General features: G+C 38.7%; 1 protein-coding gene across 1 annotated transcript in view; it reads left to right on the forward strand.

The window, feature by feature from the left end:
- The window catches only part of LOC104596030 (autophagy-related protein 9-like), a 28090-nt gene extending 9868 nt beyond the window's left edge, over positions 1-18222 (forward strand). Inside the window, exons 3-11 of the mRNA XM_010257017.3 lie at positions 3837-4492; positions 4647-4967; positions 6728-6950; positions 10764-10943; positions 11082-11288; positions 16154-16231; positions 16325-16395; positions 16556-16666; positions 16912-18222. Of these exons, the coding sequence (XP_010255319.1) occupies positions 3912-4492; positions 4647-4967; positions 6728-6950; positions 10764-10943; positions 11082-11288; positions 16154-16231; positions 16325-16395; positions 16556-16666; positions 16912-17740 (2601 nt within the window). The 5' untranslated portion in view covers positions 3837-3911 and the 3' untranslated portion in view covers positions 17741-18222. The remainder of the gene's footprint in view (positions 1-3836; positions 4493-4646; positions 4968-6727; positions 6951-10763; positions 10944-11081; positions 11289-16153; positions 16232-16324; positions 16396-16555; positions 16667-16911) is intronic.
- The last annotated feature ends 452 nt before the right edge of the window (positions 18223-18674 follow it).

The raw sequence follows: 18674 nt of genomic DNA on the forward strand, positions 1-18674 counted from the left end.
TGGGAATCCCTACAGAATCAAGAGAGGCAACAAACGAACAAGAAGTAGAAGACAAACGATCATAGGTAACATAAGAGGAAATTGGATAAGTGCATTGACGTTTACCTTTCCGAAGAGCAATAGGTAGATCAATATCATTGGGCATTGGATCTGATGACGAAGAAGAGACCGGTGCTGGACTTGTCACAGGAGGATTAGGTCGTCGAGAATAGACTTGAGTAATAGGTAGTTTTGGTTGAGAAGGTGGTGGTGGGGTATTGGAACAACAGTAGCGTTTGGACCGGTGACATGATACACTAGTAGATCATCATCCTCTTGTGGACACACAGGTGTAGATGGAGCAGTAAAGAAAGGAAGATGTTCATGGAATGTAACATCAGCTGACACAAGGTACCTGTTCAAGAGAGTAGAAAAACACTTGTACCCTTTTTGGAGACGAGAGTATCCCAGGAAGACACATTTTAATGACTTGGGGTCCAATTTGGAAACCTGCGGACGAACATCACGAACAAAACAAGAACATCCAAAGATACGAGGTTCAACAGGAAACACAGATTTATTAGGAAACAGAATCTTATAAGGGATTTGATCATTTAGAATAGTGGAAGGCATGCGATTAATCAAAAAACACGCTATAGAAACAGCATCAGCCCAAAACTGTTTAGGAACATGTGTTTGAAATAAAAGAGCCCTGGCAGTTTCAAGAAGATGTCTATTTTTTCTCTTAGCCACTCCATTTTGAGATGGAGTATCAACACAAGATGATTGATGGAGAATTCCATTCTGAGTCATGTAAGTCTGGAAGGAATCAAAGAAATATTCTTTGGCATTATCACTTCGCAATGTTTGTACAGACACATCAAACTGGGTTTTTATTTCAGCACAAAGGGTTTTAAAATGTGAAAGCAACTCAGAACGAGATTTCATTAAATAAAGCCAGGTCATACGAGAAAAATCATCCACAAAGGTAACAAAATATCGAAATCCAGTCTTAGACATAATAGGACAAGGTCCCCAAACATCTGAATGTACTAACTCAAAAGCATGACTAGCCCTTTTATTAACTCGAGAAACAAACGATAGACGATGATGTTTTGCAAACTGACAAGACTCACAATCTAAAGAAGATACATCATGAAACTGAGGAGATAACTTCTTTAACAAAGGTAAAGATGGATGCCCCAACCGACAATGAGCTTCAAAAGGAGATAAAGTACTAGAACAGGCAATGGTCTGAGGTTCCTGGGTATCCAAAATGTACAGACCTCCTGATTCTCGTCCTTTACCAATAATCCTATTCGTCATAAGATCCTGAAACAGACAATGATCAGGAAAGAATGAGATACAACAGTTAAGAGTACGAGTGAGTTTGCTAACAGATACCAAATTAAAAGAAAATTTTGGTAAACTCAATACAGATGACAAAGAAACTGTTGGTGTGGGATTGATAGTGCCAGAACCAAGGACAGAAGAAATAGAACCATCTGCTAAGATGACTGAAGAAGGAAAAGTGTGTGATTGGAAAGTGGAAAAGAGACTAGGATTACTTGTCATATGATCTGTTGCACCAGAATCAATGACCCACTGAGAGGAAGAAGAAAGAAGACATGTATTGGTTTTACCTGACTCAGCAAGGGCAGTGATGAACTGAGAGGAGTTCTTTAATGCCTCTTGATACTGGGTAAATTTCGCATACTCATCTGCAGAAATTGTAATGGTCTGATTTGATGATGGATGAGGAGCATCACTCGTAGTTACAACATGAGCTGACTGAGACCCAGAAGACTTCTGGTTTTTCTGTAGCAATTTCTGGCAAGTCCTTTTAGTGTGTCCTGGTTCATGACAATAGTAGCAAACTACTCCCCCTGTGGCCTGAGTTCCAGCATTCCAACCACTATTACTGCCACCTCTGCTACTATTCTGAGAACGAGACCGGCCAGTTGATCCACTATTCTGACTGACAAGTGCACTAGGTTATTGTACAGGTGAGGTATGGGAACCAGTATCTGTACGAAGGACCCTAGTAAAGACCTCTTTTAAAGAGGTAATCTCAGGATTAGACAAAATCTGTGACTTAGCACCATCAAATTGAGGATTAAGGCCAGCCAGAAAACTCATAATAGCCATCTGTTCACGTTGAGTCTGCTGAACTTTGATATCAGTACTGAAGGCTAACAAGGCGTTCAATTCTTCATAAGTGCGCTTGAAATTCATGAAATAGGTCTAAAGAGACTGATCCTGTTGTTCAGCCTGATAAAATGTCTTGCAAACATAAAAAATACGGGAAATATTTTCTTTACCAGAGAACAGAAAAGCCAAATATTCCATTAGTTCTTTTACAAACTCACAGTGAGAGACATGATCGACGTACTCATTCTCAATAGAATTGCGGATTTGCAAAAACAATTGAGCGTCAATCCTTAGCCATTCAGTGCGGGTCTCATCAGTAGGAGGGTCCTTAGTCAGATGGTTGTCCTTAGAGATATTCCGTAAATACAAACAAACAATCTTACTCCAGTCTAAATAATTAGTTCCGTTTAGTTTTTGTTCAGTGATCTTAGACAGAATGGGGATAACACTAGGCATAGCCAAGTTCTTTTGTTCAACCGCCATCATAAACATAGGAAAATAAACTTTTAACAACCAACAAAGCCAATAAAATAGAATCGGCAGTAGATGCAACACCCAAACAGCAAGAAACCACAACTGGCAGCACCGAAATATCAACTGTATAAAAAGAACAGAGAAGAAAGACTTTCCTGATGGGCAAACAAACACCACAGGAGTAACACCGAGGCTGCTGTGCTACTCTCCGACCTGTTGCAGACTTGAAAGCCCTCTCCCGATCGAAGTGAAGAAGAGATGGGTGAAGGTGGGTAGGCCGATCTGGGATTCCGCTTCCACTGGTAGGGGCGGTGAGATGCAGATGTCACTCGGAATGGGTGACCTAGAGATCGCAGCTGCTGCTCACTTGGGCAACGTAAAGAATTCAAAGCTGCTCACTTGGGCAGCAGAGGGAAGAAAACCAGAAATTAGTTTCAGACTGGAATTGGTGTCTCCAGCTCTGATACCATGTGATAGAACAAGAATTAGAAGAAATTGATGTCTTTCTATTGAGAAAGTAGTACATATATATACAACCTTGTAGATACTAAAAAGGAAGAAAATCATACAGCCTTGCAGATACAAAAAAGGAAGAAAATCATACAGCCTTGTAGATACTAAATAGGAAGAATACTACATATTTACAGCCTATAATTTCGTAACACTTTCAACCATTCATTATTGCATAATCATGATCAACTTTATCCACCAACCAGGGGTATGTCCATTGATAGAGTGGAATGGTGAAATAGGATTCATGTAGCTCATCCCCAAATAGTTGGGATGAGGCTTTATTTAATTAGGTTGAGTATTCTAGGAGTTCTATAATATTTTATGAGATATGGGTATATGGCAAGTTTTGCTTCATATATTTCTGAAGTAGAACACTAATTTACTGTTCTCTCCAATTTCTTCTCATAGATTCTTTAGAGTATTCTTGTTATCTCTTTATTCTGCTCTGTGCTCAGATCCATATAGAGGTGAACTATTTATTTTTTAATTAAGTGTCCTTTTTTTTCTCTCTCATTCTCTTTATGCAGACTTGTAAAATGTTCATGTGATTCCCTTTATTTTCTTGTAATTTAAATCAGTCATTAATGTTGCAAATTGCCTTCTCAGATGCTCTTAGGCATATTACCAGGCCTTTTTTTGTGAGGCCTACTGGGTTAGTGTTCTTTTCCAGAAATATCCTCTCGTGTCATAATAATAACTATATTTTCCACTTTTTCCAGCTCCTTTCATTAATCAATCAACCAAACAGTTTGGGGAATGGACTGGCTATATTTTCTTGATCCAAGTGTTTACGAATGATGTCCACTGGACAAAAGGGTAGAAATGCTTTCAGCATATTCAATTGGAAATGGTGTGGCGAATCATCGTTAACTAGAGGGCTGCTAAGTGATGTGCCTCCTGAGATTGAACTGTCAGACTACAGAAGGCCACCAAGTTCTGGTAGTGAGAGCCCTTCTGGGTTTCTTGATGGTGAGGGCTTGAAGTTAGAACCTATTGCTGATTTGGACCTATTCTTTGAAAGGCTATATAATTATTATTGTGAAAAAGGACTGTGGTGCATAATCATCAAGTGGATTGTTGAACTCCTAACCCTTGGTTTCACCATATGTTTCTCTGGATTTTTCCTATTATTTGTTGATTGGAATGGACTGCGCCAGGCAAAGTGTGGAATAGATGCAGTTGACTCAGGAATTATCAAGTCTTGCGATCTGGCTAAGGTGGCTCTTCATCCACATCCTTTAACCCCCTTCACACTTTCCAAGGGTATTATTGTTGGGTACCTGGGTATATTTTCTGTCTATTGGATCTTCTGTTTCTTGTGGTTTTTTGCACAACTGAAGAACACATTGGAGATCAGGAACTTCTATTATAATAGGTCAGTCTGACACTACACTCTCATTCCTAGTTGATCTTCAAAGCTATAATGAGACCAAGCTACTAGCTGGATTCATTTTTTTTAGCAATAAGGTTTATTAGGAAACAAGGTTATTAAAGATGTTTAGGTTTCATTCCCTTGCTGTCCTCTGCAGTCTCCATGTTTCCGACCGTGAAGTTCAAACAACACCATGGGCATCAATTCTTGAAAAGGTTGTTCAGATACAGAGGTCACAACAACTTTGTGTGGTGAAGGATCTCTCTGCACATGATGTGGTAATGCGAATAATGCGCAAAGAGAACTACTTGATTGGAATGCTTAACAAAGGTGTGCTTGCTTTTCCAATTTCTAAGTGGGTCCCTGGTGTTGGTCCTGCTGTCAACTCTGGCAAAAATGGAAGAAAGAATCATTTAATACTACCGAAGACTCTTGAATGGACCTTATATTGGTGCATACTGCAGAGCATGTTTGATAGGTATACTTAGTTTACGAATGTCTTCTTGGACAGTGTGTTTAACTTTTTATGTTTCTTCTACAAAAATACCCTTCATGAACATGTCTTAAAGATATTATACTATGAAGGACAAAGAGGGGAACATATTCTGATCTATGATTGTCACTCTTAATAGCAGAAAACAAAGTGATTAAACCATAAAAGAAAAGATAAGAAATTAACCATTACTTAATACTTATATAGTATATTTGATTTATATCTCTCAGGACGGTTTCTCTCTTGGCAGATGGTTGCATTGCTTTTGCTTTTGTTCCAATCTCTTTTCTTCGTCTGTATATGGTTCTGCTGTTCCAATGATGTTTTCTTTATATTTCACTCTTTTGTTGACCAATAATTCCCTTTATTGATAAAAAATGTGGTTATACGTATCATTTTTATCAGTAACCACAACCAGATGAGTGCTTTTTCTTTATATTTCGCTCTTTATTGTTTTATTAATCTGGAAGTAGTAGTATTTTTTTTTTTTTGCTTTTTCTTTTTCATTTTGCAATACCATGGCTAATGCTATCGAAATGGAATATTAACCTTTTCTGAACGTTTTTGTACAGCTGCATCCATGAATGTAAAGAGAATAACTTCTATCTCTATGTAAGATATTATGCAGAATAAATGGTTATGGAAACTTTCAAATCAATTGGTTTAGATTTTCTTGGAGTGTGGAGTGTGGACTGAGTTACGGTCATATAAGTTAATTGATCTAGGCTCTATTAAGGGCTATCAGAAACAGAGTAGCCAAGATGTCTAGGCGACTCCTAAATGTTTTAGTTGCCTTTAATTACAAAAGAAACTAGATTTAGTCTAGGGACTTCGAATTAGCCGAACTGGTGAACCATCACCTGCCCAGAAGTCTGGGTTCATTTTACCACCAGACCACTTGCCTACAAACAACAAAAGTCAGTCAATGACCGAGTGAATCGGACAGTTGAACTGCTGAACTGTTTGACCAAGTCAGCAGGTCATGTGTCGCATATTAATTCTCATTTTCTGTTTTCTTTTTGTATTTTTAGCCATTTCCATCATTAATAAAAAATGATTTTTATTTATCACACTTATTTTGTTTAATATAATGAATATATAATATGAGAGATATGCCCATTTCTTATACAAATTTTCTGTAATGTTTTGTATTTTTCTACTTTTCTATATTTATTATTTAATCATGATGTCACAGGTAGACTTGTTTGACCTGGACAGTTGAACCACTAATCTGCCAGCTGGTTCCATTTCCGGGTTGGTGTTAAAAACACTGGTTGAATTGTCACATACAACACCAAGGTGATAAAGATACAGCACATAGATGTTCAAGTTCATAAGCCATTGACAAAGTTAACATGAGGTTTATTTAATGAAACAAAGTTAAATGAGGCTATCACAACCAATATCCTTTGTTATTATTTCCAAAATTTTGTGGAAACTATACTTATAACTCCTGGTTGTCCATATGTTGTGACAACAAATTGACATCAGTCACATCACATTGCCAAGTTGGTCTACTCGCTGCCTTTCTTCACAAGGATCCTTGTCACAATCCTTATTCGCTAAGGAGAAAAACCCTAATGCATTGTTGCCTGAGTAGTGCCTAGGTGCTTAGGAGCTTCTTTCTTTCTTGATAGTTGTAACTTCATGTTAGTGGAGCCTGTGTAGTGGTTACTCAACATGTCAAATTATTTTCAACTTTCTAATACATCATCTGTTGATCTGAGTATATAATGTTTGGGCAGAAACTTTTGTATCCGGAGGGACTTTATTTCAAACCCTTCTTCATTGAGGAAGAGGCTTATGGCAGTTGGGCTTGGAATGCTTCTACTTTCTCCATTTCTTGTCATTTTTATGTTGGTTTATCTCTTCCTGAGGCATGCTGAACAGTTCTATAACCACCCTAGCACCGCATCATCTAGAAGGTGGTCTAACCTTTCAAAGTGGATATTTAGAGAGTTCAATGAGGTATTTAATCATTTTATCTTTGTGCTCTTTGTGTATTTTATTTTATTTTTCTGATATTATCATTGATCCTCTCAATTTTTTACCTTGTAATAAGCAAAACTCCAATTTCAATGAAGTTTCATTTTTTTTTTTTTGAGAATTATGATAATCTTGTCAAAATATTGTAATGTTTTGATCAAATTTTGAGAAAATTGTAGAAAGAATAATCATTATGATTATTCAATGGTTGAAAACTTTAGATTTGTTTAAAGACTTCTCAATTGAAGACATTTATAGGAATTGGGAAGTGGTGGCATCTACAACTTCCATAAAACCTGCTGTGCAGGAATTGTGGTCCCCACCAACACAACAAAGAGTGAAACTGAACTTTGACGGGAGTTCTAGAGGTAACCCAGGCCGTTCAGGTATAGGAGTATTTCATGATGAAAATGGCAGAACTGTGGCTATGTTTTCAGGACCAATAGGAGTGGGGGCTCATTGAGAGCGGAGGTGATGGCCTTGCTTCAAGGTGTAAGATATGCCAAACAATTGGGGTTACACCAAATTGAGATAAGAGGGAGACTCTAAATTGTTGATTGAGTGGCTGCAATCTGGTAAGTTGGGAGCCTAGATTTATAGACAGCCCATAAGGAAAATCCTCAACACAACAAGGGAGATTGGTGTGTGCTTCAAATGGACAAGGAGATCAGCTAATGGTTTAGCTGACACGTTGGCTAAACAAGGGACTGTGAGGGAGACAGTGTTCTGGGCAGTTTTGTAAGAAAGATTACTGGGGGCTCAACACCTGTTTAGGGGTTGACAGTTGTACTTAACTCTGGAAAGCTTTACTTAAGTTGTATTAGTGAAGTTACCGTTTCCAATCAAAAAAAAAAAAGAGAAAATTATTATTCTTTCATCTCAGTTTGATTTCAAATAGGATTAAAGTTGACATTAAAATTGCTGATAAAAAAAAGCTGGCATTAAAATCAAATTGAATGTTTCCATCAATTTCTATCTACCCAATAGCCTAGAATGCATGTCTGTAAGTTATATATATTTGACCATGCTGATGTAGATAACAAAGTTTTGTTTATGTTATTATATGTTCTTTTTATTTGTATTGTATAATAGAGGGATACTTTGGAATAAGAGGCTTTGAGTAGGACTAGAAAAGAATACAAGGCAATAGAAAGAATAGAAATAAAGGTAACTCAAAGTAACACTTCTGTGCCATCGTGGTTCAGTATTGCATAGAGAATTTAGAGCATTTAGAGCAAGGTGGATGAATAATACCAAGAAGATTGAATTTAAAATATTATAATGTAGCAATAAGAGCATTTAGAGCAGTAGTGTGGGGAAGTAGATTTTTGTACAATCAAGAAGTAGCACATCCATAAGATAAGTGTAGTGAGATGAGTATGTTGAGAGGAATGAAAGGCCAATTGCTCTCCAAAATACCTAGGCAATTGCCTACTTAATACCTATACGATGTTTTACCCACAATGCTTGACTTTTAGCAATTTAACATTTGTCAAATTTGTGTCTTTTGCTCTTCCAAAAGTGGAAGCCCCATGATATTGGCCTTCCTTGATGAGGTCCTACAGTTCACGTAAATTATAGGAATATTAAGATTTCAAATAGGTATATCAGGTCTGAATTGACACGGGAGTTTGCGAATCATCTTTTATTCTTCTACCAGGGTCCAATGACCTTTAGGAATTCCTATGCTCTCCTTTTGGCCCTCCTTGACTAACTTGGCAATTCTTTCTTAGCTGTCTTTTTTGGATGGTTGTAAGGGATTCATCTGTGGGATGTGGTTTCATTTGTGGTCTCTTGGACTTTTTGCAAGGAAGGACCCATAGAATTTTTAAGAGTGCAGAAGGGCTTTTATACATCTCTATACAGATGCTAGTAGCAAAATAGTTTTCTTGTGGATCAGTCACTGGTATTGAAAAGAGTTTTGTGTCATCAACAAAAGGGATTTTGTATTTAACTAGCATGCCATTTTAGGTGCAGTGGATGGTATACTATAAGGCTATGGTTGGTTTGAAGGAAAAGGCAGGGAAACCTATACAAGGTTTGTAAAGGTTTCCCTACCTTTCCCTACTTTTTCTTTCAAACCAAACATAGCCTAAAGGTCTTTTTCACAACTTTGCTGCTCCCTTTATGCATGACCATAAGCTTTCTTGGTACATGAAAAGAAAGAAAGAAAAAGGTGCTACAAGGAGACTCAATCAAGGCTGAACTTTTGGTAGCTCTACAAGGTATTCAGATAGCAAATCAAATAGGAGTGGAGCATCTCCTAATTGAAGGAGATTCTAAAATGGTTGTTGGCTGGTTAACAGACCCAAACTCAGTAATTTGGTGCTACAAGGATGTCCTAAAGGTGAGCTGGTTAACAAGCAATATGAATGTTAGTACACGTTGGGTGAGAAGGTCAACAAATGCTATGGCCGATAGTCTTGCTAAATAGGGGGTCTTGAGGGAACATCTGTATTGGGAACTTCGTCACGAGATCTCATAAAAAATAACCCCCTTCCCATTTTCAACCTTCTTTTGAAACAGGGTGGAATAAGGTCTGGATGTAGCTTCCAACATTTATCCTTTGTATGTCTTGGTTTCTTATAGTATTCACATATAACCTCCTTCTTCCCTGTACCACCTGTAGTCATCTTAGGTTTCAACCCCATATTAGCAAAATGGTCAACTGGAATAGCCCCTTGAACATGAACCATCCTCCTGTTCTCCTCACTGCTTACCATGGCATAAGCCTGAGACAAAGATACAGTGTCTAGCTAGGATATTCTGTCTAGTAATATCAAATTCTGGATTTAACCCTATCAGGAATTCAAAAACCATATTCCTCTCAACTAATTTTCTCTGTCTCTGCATCATTTGTACTTTCCTAGACAACTGTTTCCATGAGATCTATCTCTTGCCACAAGGATTTCAGCATTGAGAAGTAGACTGCTAAAGGTTTCTCTCCCTTCCTTGGATTGTTCACATCACTTCTTAACTTATAAGCCCTGGCCACATTCAGTTTTTTGTGAATAGATTTCAGCAACACTATCCCATATTTCCTTAGCAGAATTCATCCACAAATAGTGTTGACTAATTTGCGGTTGCATCGAATTCACTAGTCACCCAATAACAGTGTAATTCTCTTGCAACCATTTCTCATAAGACGGATCATATTCCTTTGGTGCTTTCTTGCACTCGGAAATATATCTCCACTTGCCTCTACTACAAACATGTATCTTTACTAACTATGACCATGCTAGATAGTTAGTCCCATCAAGCTTGACTGTGGTCACAACCAATAAAGAGTCTACAGGTGCTCCTGGAACCTGTCTGGACTTTGAGCCCATCTTATTTTCAATTCCAAAAGCACCCATCTTCCTCAAACAACTCCTAACACAGTTTTAGATGACAAATAAAGGAGATAGGAAATAACATACACCAAATACCAACCTTCACAAATCCCTAACAGCCAACTACGTCTCACCCGAAACCTTGGAGAAATAGAAAAAAGACAGCCGCTCCCTGTAGGTTTCACAGAACTGTGCAAAGCTTGGATCGATTTTCAAGGTAATCAAAAAGAGCCCCTTCAATCTGTAGTAGACATGGTTTGCTTTATTTTGACCAGTGCCTTCAATCTGTAGATATTTTCTGGTTTCATATGTGGAGATTGGAGCATAATGATTAATATTGGCAAGGCATTAAATTTATATTTTGGAATAATATACCTTTCTGTTTTCAACATAAATCTTCTATTTGCTTTTCAAATATTGACTATGATTTGTTGAATTAACACATCTTTTTCTATGGATTCAGGTTGACCATTTGTTTAAACACCGTATTAATAGCAGTGTAATACATGCAGCTGAATATCTAAAGCAGTTTCCCTCCCCTATTGTTTCTATCATTGCCAAGTTCATTTCTTTTGTTTCCGGTGGTTTCGCTGCCATTCTGATTATAATTGCATTTCTGGAGGAATCTCTACTAGAAGGACATGTAATGATACTTTTTTGTACTCTGATCAGTGGCTATTAAATTCATTCTACAAGATTTTCACTTTCTAGATAAATATGATGGTTGGGTATTTCTTTTTTTTTTTCTTCTTTCTCAAGGCATCTTAACTGGAATGTGCAGATATTTGGTCGTAACTTGTTCTGGTATGCTGCTGTCTTTGGAACTGTGACAGCTATTAGTCGAGCTGCTGTGACTGATGAACTTCAGGTGCTCAACCCTGAAGAGGCAATGTCTATGGTCGTTCAACATACACATTATATGCCAAAGAGATGGCGTGGTAAAGAGAATAATGATACAGTACGCCTGGAGTTTGAGACCTTATTTCAGGTGAACATGCTATAATTGCTTTTTTATTGGTGCTTTAGTTCATTGTATCCATGAAAGAAAATGTATTACTACAGCATTGAAGCTAACAGAAAAACACAGTATAACCATCAAGGTTCAAAAATATAGGAAAGAAAAAACTAGAACAGATTGAGCAATATAACTCACTCATTAAAACCCCTTATTAGCTAATGAATTGGCTGACCATGGAATCAATCTGAATAAGACGTTCATTCTGGAAACCGAGGAACTAGCCTCTTTGATAAATTTCCAGACTTGTGGAAAGCCTTCAACCAGTAATAATAATGAAGACCTTCTACTGTTATTAATTAGAGCCTAGACTGAATGTCAATCTGACTCCTTTTAACACTCCCAACATCTCAGCCCCATGGTTTAAAGTGTCCATATATTTCCTAATATTTCCACCACATATTTCTATTTTCATGGATTTCGACATGAAATATTACTAGAATTAGCATATTCAGTACTCAGTAGTGAAAACTATTGGTGCTGCGTGGAGTACAAGGGATGGTATCATAACATAAGTTGACAACAATATTGTATACATGTGAAGTAGCAGTATCATTGTCCACCTAATGAACACAATTACCACTTCAAGCCAGCTCAAAATTCTTCTCAAATATGAAGTTAAATCTTAATTTTTTATGTGTAATAGATTATTTCATTGATCTATTAGTATCTTTTGCATTTTATGTGTTGAAATTTTGCTTGAACTTACCCTACCATGTAGTTTACAGGACAACTCTGCAGTACATTATTTTGTCTATTAACCTTAGTTTGTTAGCTTTGCTTGATGATTTGGAATAAGACAATAATTTAAAGGAAAAATCTATGCTGCCAGAAAGACACGATACAAGAAGAGCTTTGACCAATCAAAATCCACCTGTGAATTTTGATAAATACCACTTGATTGGTTACCACTTTTATGATACAATTGATTTTTTTTTATGAATTTTATGATTCGATTGATTGGTTACAAGATTTTCCAGTGTCATAGTCAAGCCCTAATTTAAAAGGCTGTACCTATGCTTCTTTCATCATTTTATAAAATGCTATTCTCTGTCTTTGCATGTTTCACAATGTTTCCGCCATGTCTATAATTTTTACAATATTTCCATATGACATTTCTGACATGTTTCCTATATTTGGATACCAATGTTTCCACTGATACCAACATTTTAAACCTTGCTGAGCCTTAATGGAATTCCTTTAACCAATCATCCTTGAGTAGACCAGCATAACATCTCCTATATGATATCTGAAAGCCCTGCAATGCCCAAAGCGTGAGATTCCATAACAATCAGCCATGATAGTTTGATTGCCCCTTGCCTTCTTAGGAAGGAAAACCCTATAGGTGCCATCTGTCACTGCATGACATTCTTGTCCTTTCATATTTCTTTGTGTTAATGTACTGTCATAGGACTAGGGAATCATGTCATTCAAATTATTGCTGTAATTATCAAATTTAATATTATCAAGCTTAATTTGATTTGCAGTATTAAGCATATCATACCTTCTATATAACAAGTACAATAGACTCACATTCATGATATATAATACACCTGTATTATTCTAGGAAAGGGTTAAAAAGTTGATTCAGAATTACTTGAAAAGATGTCAAACTGATAGATTACTTGGAATAAACTAGACTTGTCAGTTTAGAAGTTGCTTGAATACTGTGTAAATATGACATTGACATAACTTGAGTTCATAGGTTATTTTCTATTGTTTGAAGTTTTGTCAGTTTCCATTAGAGACTCAGATTTATAGGCTGGAATGTGATGTGGACGCCGGCAGCAGCAGCAGTAATTTAGTGTTCTCAGCAGCAGCAATTTACTGTTCTCATCCTATCTTATCTATTCAGTATTCTTACCTTATCTGCTTTCAGTAGTTGGGATTAGTAGGAGTCTTATCTATTCAGTGTTCTTATTTTATCAGTTCAGTAGTATGGATTAGTAGGGAGTCTTATCTTATCTTATCAGTAGGATAGATTAAGGGAGTCTTATCTTATCAGTTCAGTAGGATAGATTAGTAGGGAGTCTTCCTAATTAGCAAGGAGTCTTCCTAAAAGTAGGACTCTTATCTCTTGTAATCTCCTATTTAAGGAGCTAGGAATATTGAATAAAATCATCGAAAATTTCAGTCAAGAAAGAGAGCAAAGGAGAGTTGGTGATCTCTTGAACAAATCACCTTTGGGAAGACCTCTCCATGGACTTCATCACCGGACTTCCCCGTTCTTTAGGGAAGGAGGTTATCATGGTAGTAGTTGACCGTCTCACCAAGTATAGCCATTTCTCTGCCCTGCCTCACCCTTACACCGCAGCAATGGTGGCTGACATCTTCATACGGGACGTCGCAAAATTGCGTGGGACACCAAGATTCATTGTCTCGGACCGTGACCCTGCCTTCCTGAGTTCATTCTGGAAGGAATACTTCCGATTGCAAGGAACCCAACTGCACCCATCCACAAGTTACCACCCCCAGACGGATGGACAGACTGAAGTTCTTAATCGGTGCTTAGAAGCCTACCTGAGATGCTTCATAGGGGAGAAGCCCAAACAGTGGGCCCACTGGCTTCCGTGGGCAGAATACTGGTACAACACGACTTATCAGTCAGCGGCAGGAATGACACCCTTCAAGGCTCTATATGGCAGAGAACCTCCTCCCATATTACCTTATGAATTTGGGTCGGCTAAGGTGGCAAAAGTAGAGACTCGCCTAATGGCAAGAGACGAGATCCTTAGACTGCTCAAGGCCAATTTGATTAAAGCCCAGCAACGGATGAAGGTCTACTATGACTCTCACCACCGCCCACTAGAGTTTCAGGTAGGTGATTTTGTCTACCTTAAGCTCCAACCTTACTGCCAGGTCTCAGTGATGAGACGGGCTTGGCAAAGCTAGCTCCCAGATATTATGGGCCCTATAAGGTGCTGGAGAGAGTGGGCCTTGTTGCTTACAGATTGGACCTCCCTGCTACCTCAAAGCTTCACCCGGTGTTTCACATCTCACTTCTCAGGAAAGCTGTGGGGAATCATACCCCTATCTCACTCAACTTACCCCAATTTACAGAGGAAGGGGACATTTACACGGAGCCTATCAAGATTGTGGATATCCGATGGGTTCAGTGAGGAGGGCAGGTTGTGCCAGAAGCCAAGGTTGAATGGTCCGGACTGCCTCTAGAAGAGGCCACTTGGGAACCTTATCTAAGGCTGAATGAGAGGTTTCCCAACCTAGACCTTGAGGGCAAGGTCAGTGCTAAGGGGGGAGGAACTGTTGAGACCCAAACACTCCTTCCAGAACCCACTAGGGGAGTGGAGCAGGCCACCACCCATCAGCCATTCACAAGGCGACAGAGAAGACAGGCGACAGAGCCCCAGAATTAGTTACACTCAGAGTTGGTTACTCTGCCGCCAGAGGATATTCCATCCATGTTATCTGCCAGAGTTAGTTACCCAGAAGTCAGAGGACATTCCTCTGATATTACACCTGTAGGCCAGCTATATAAGGCCATCATCATATAATGAAAGCAATGAATGATTCTCCTTTAATTTTCTTCTCCCTGAGTCCAGTTTATTCCTTCCTTCCCTTCTCTTCTTCTCTCCATCTTCTGTTTCAGGAGGTCAAGCCTCCCTCGAAGAGGCTTCCGAGGTGAGCGGAAACTCACCAACAACTTTCATGGGCTGTGAATGAAATGGCTTCAATACTCAGAGAAGAGGACTCTGCAACAATTGAGCTTCAGATAGCATGGGCAGGACTTGCCATGGTTCACAAGGCTCAGCATGAAATTGCAGCAACGTTTGAAACTGGACATAATGATTTGACGGAAGTGGAAGAGCGAGCTCTATACACACTAAAACAGGCAATAGAAGAGGATCCAGATGATGCAGTTAAGTGGCACTAGCCCGGCGTACACAATCTTTGTACTCTACAGTTCAAGACATCTCAGAAGTACCTTAAGGCTGCAGTTGCCTGCGGCAAAGCATGCAGCTACGCATGGTCAAATCTTGGTATCTCACTGCAGCTGTCTGAGGATGAACCCTCTTCATTGGAACCCGATCCAGGAGGGCAAAATCATTCCACCTATCCGGGATTCCTTTGACTATGTTTCAAGACACCCATCCTGAATTCGAGCTTGAGGACAAGCTCGTAGTCCAGGAGGGGAGTAATGATGTGGACGCCGGCAGCAGCAGCAGTAATTTAGTGTTCTCAGCAGCAGCAATTTAATGTTCTCATCCTATCTTATCTATTCAGTATTCTTACCTTATCTGCTTTCAGTAGTAGGGATTAGTAGGAGTCTTATCTATTCAGTGTTCTTATCTTATCAGTTCAGTAGTATGGATTAGTAGGGAGTCTTATCTTATCTTATCAGTAGGATAGATTAAGGGAGTCTTATCTTATCAGTTCAGTAGGATAGATTAGTAGGGAGTCTTCCTAAAAGTAGGACTCTTATCTCTTGTAATCTCCTATTTAAGGAGCTGAGAATATTGAATAAAATCATCGAAAATTTCAGTCAAGAAAGAGAGCAAAGGAGAGTTGGTGATCTCTTGAACAAATCACCTTTAGAGCGGCAAGATAGGTTTTTCAAGAAAAGGGAGGAACAAGGGAAAACAGGAGGTTTTCCCTGTGGACCGACCCGTGACGAGATCCTATTCGCGGGCCCATAACAGAATGATGAACCCCAGTGTTGACTGACTTTAATGTTGCATGCTGCTGGTAATGCTTCTGGTTAACTTGCAAAGTATTGTCACATGGATATCAATCTCAATTCTTTTTTAGATTCTACTGCATTCATAAAAAATTTTGTACCATTTTAGTGCTAATGCTGTCATATTGCTTGAGTAACGCAGTACACTGGAATGATGTTGCTGGAGGAGATGGCATCCATTTTCCTCACCCCCTACTTGCTCCTATTCATTGTACCACAGGTATCACATTGTTTGCTTCAACCAACTCATGTCTAATTTTCTTTTCTAGAATACAACAGCTGCTGACCTGATAAAATTTTGTCCATTATGCAGCGTGTGGATGACATTCTGCAGTTCATCTCAGATTTCACAGTGGATGTTGGTGGTGTAGGTCATGTGTGCAGGTTATTATTGTTATATAATATTTTCAAGTCATCTTTGGTTGGCACTGATTAGTTTATGAGTTTCTACTATAATGTGGCTGAGATAATGCACAATAGTCTACTTAAGTCTGTTAATCTTGATGAGTTTTAATTTAAGTGGGTTTCATGATTCTGGATGCAGTTTTAGTACCTTTGACTTTGAAAGCCATGGAAATAGCAACTATGGTTCACCACATGATGCACCCCACACCAAAAGGAGCTCCCAGGGGAAAATGGAGAAATCATTCTTAAGGTATTTGTCCATGATTTCCAGGAGTGCTCTAATAAACCTTGATTTCTTCTCTAGTCTCTGTTCACAATGTGAATCTTCATATACCATAGTTTTATCAAGAAGAGAAGACATAATTGATCTTAAACACCTGATTTTTTCACAGTTTCTTTTTGTTTCTTATCTTGCTACCATTCATCTGTATTGTGGTCCTTATTTTTGATCTACCCCACCCTGTTTCTCAATTTCTTTCTATTATTTCCCTGCAGTTTCCAGAGCACCTATCCTACCTGGGAACCAAATACTCAGGGAAAGCAATTCCTTGCTACTGTTCACAGTTTTCGAGAGAAGAAATTACAAGGCCAGGGAATTCTACAGGGACAATCACCTCCCAGGATATTGCAGTGTAGCCCAAATCCAAGAGGTCGAACTGACATGCACAGATTTTTCTCAAGGGATGGGCTCTACAGTAACGTGGGTGGCCTTCCTAGAACAGGCAATCAATTAGGTTCTGTATGTCTGGTGAGAGCAGAACAAAAAGATCATCCGTATTTGCTTGATTGGTACTACACATCTCGACCTCCTTGTGCAGCCAATAATTCAAATCTACACCCTGAAGTTGCCAAAGAGGACATTTGGATGCCATTTCACAATTCCACTGCCCAAATGGATCCAAGTTTAGAAGAAAATTGGAGATATCCCTTGGAAGATCGATTACAAAGTCATCTAGGTGCTTCCAGCTCATCAGCTCCTTTCTTTCGAGAAAGTGTGTTTCAGCATAGTGATGGGGGTCATCCAGAACATCCCACTGAGAACCATTGGTGGGCCCGAAGTGGTCCAAATTCAGGGGGGGCCCAGACTAGTTTTCTTGAGCCTCCTAATTTTGACCATCACACTGGAACTTACCATCATGACAACTTCTCTGATAGAAGTTCGGAGCAAGAGCAACATTTGGACTGGAGGAATTCTCGTATGTTATCAAAAACTGTATACATGGATAACTATGATTTAGACACAGAATTCAATCTCCCATTCAATGATATTTACAGTAAACCATTGGAAATACTGACTATAAGACCAGATCCCCCAAGTAGCTAGTGATAAATTGCAGCTGGAATTCTTTATTTCTTTCAGATACTATTCATATGCTTCTGTTGGGATATGGTTGCATCATCTGCCAGTTGAATGTAATGTGGATTTCCAAGGTGGTCGTTTATCTCTGTTTTACTTGAGGGAGGAAGATAGTTATTCTTTGTTGTACATAAATTTCACAAGTTCCAGTAATGTGCTTCAGGAAGGTGGTTTAGGATTAAAGTAGTCCCCGCACCTGTCGTAGTTGTAAACATTAAACACAATTTATTCATCATCATCCCAATGTCGTTCAATTTTAGATACCGGGTGTATTTCTGGAGTTGTGTTATGAGTTGTTTTATTTAGTCATTTAAACTTGAGAGCTTGGCCCATTAAGCAGCTCGTATTTGTTTTGCCTGTAAGTAAAATGAAAATACAGTAAGAAAACTGTAAGAACCAAGAACTCAAAGGGTACAATCAACAAAACTAGCCTTGGGGCATCAGTCATCACCATTCTGTAACTCTGATGGCGCATAAGTAGGCTCTTTTTACAATAGGTCAGTTCTTTCTAGAGGGGCAGGGTGTCATGGGCCAACCGGCCATGGAGCATTTGTTGGTTAATGTGATTGTTCAAACTTCAAAGAGATCTTACCCAACCTCTAAACTCTAATGGGGTATTCGTCAATATGAATGATTTTTACTTGACGGTGGTTCAAAGCAGTGAGCATTTGTGGAAGGTTAGTGATTTTTGCAGTTGAGAAGTAATTTCAAGAACAGCACGGTGTGTCACGGCGTCACCCAATCAACACCCAAGGTATTTTGTCGTTGTTTGTAACATTCTAAATAAAAACAAACAATAGATGAAATGAACCTAAGCGAATGTCTAAACCTTGAAATCATCCTTTAGCACCAACCAGGCAACCACCAAGGCTTTATCCTGATATTATTTATAAAGGACTCA

The sequence above is a fragment of the Nelumbo nucifera genome, chromosome 3, assembly GCF_055504915.1.
Source record: "Nelumbo nucifera cultivar China Antique chromosome 3, China Antique-T2T, whole genome shotgun sequence".
Lineage (NCBI taxonomy): Eukaryota > Viridiplantae > Streptophyta > Magnoliopsida > Proteales > Nelumbonaceae > Nelumbo > Nelumbo nucifera.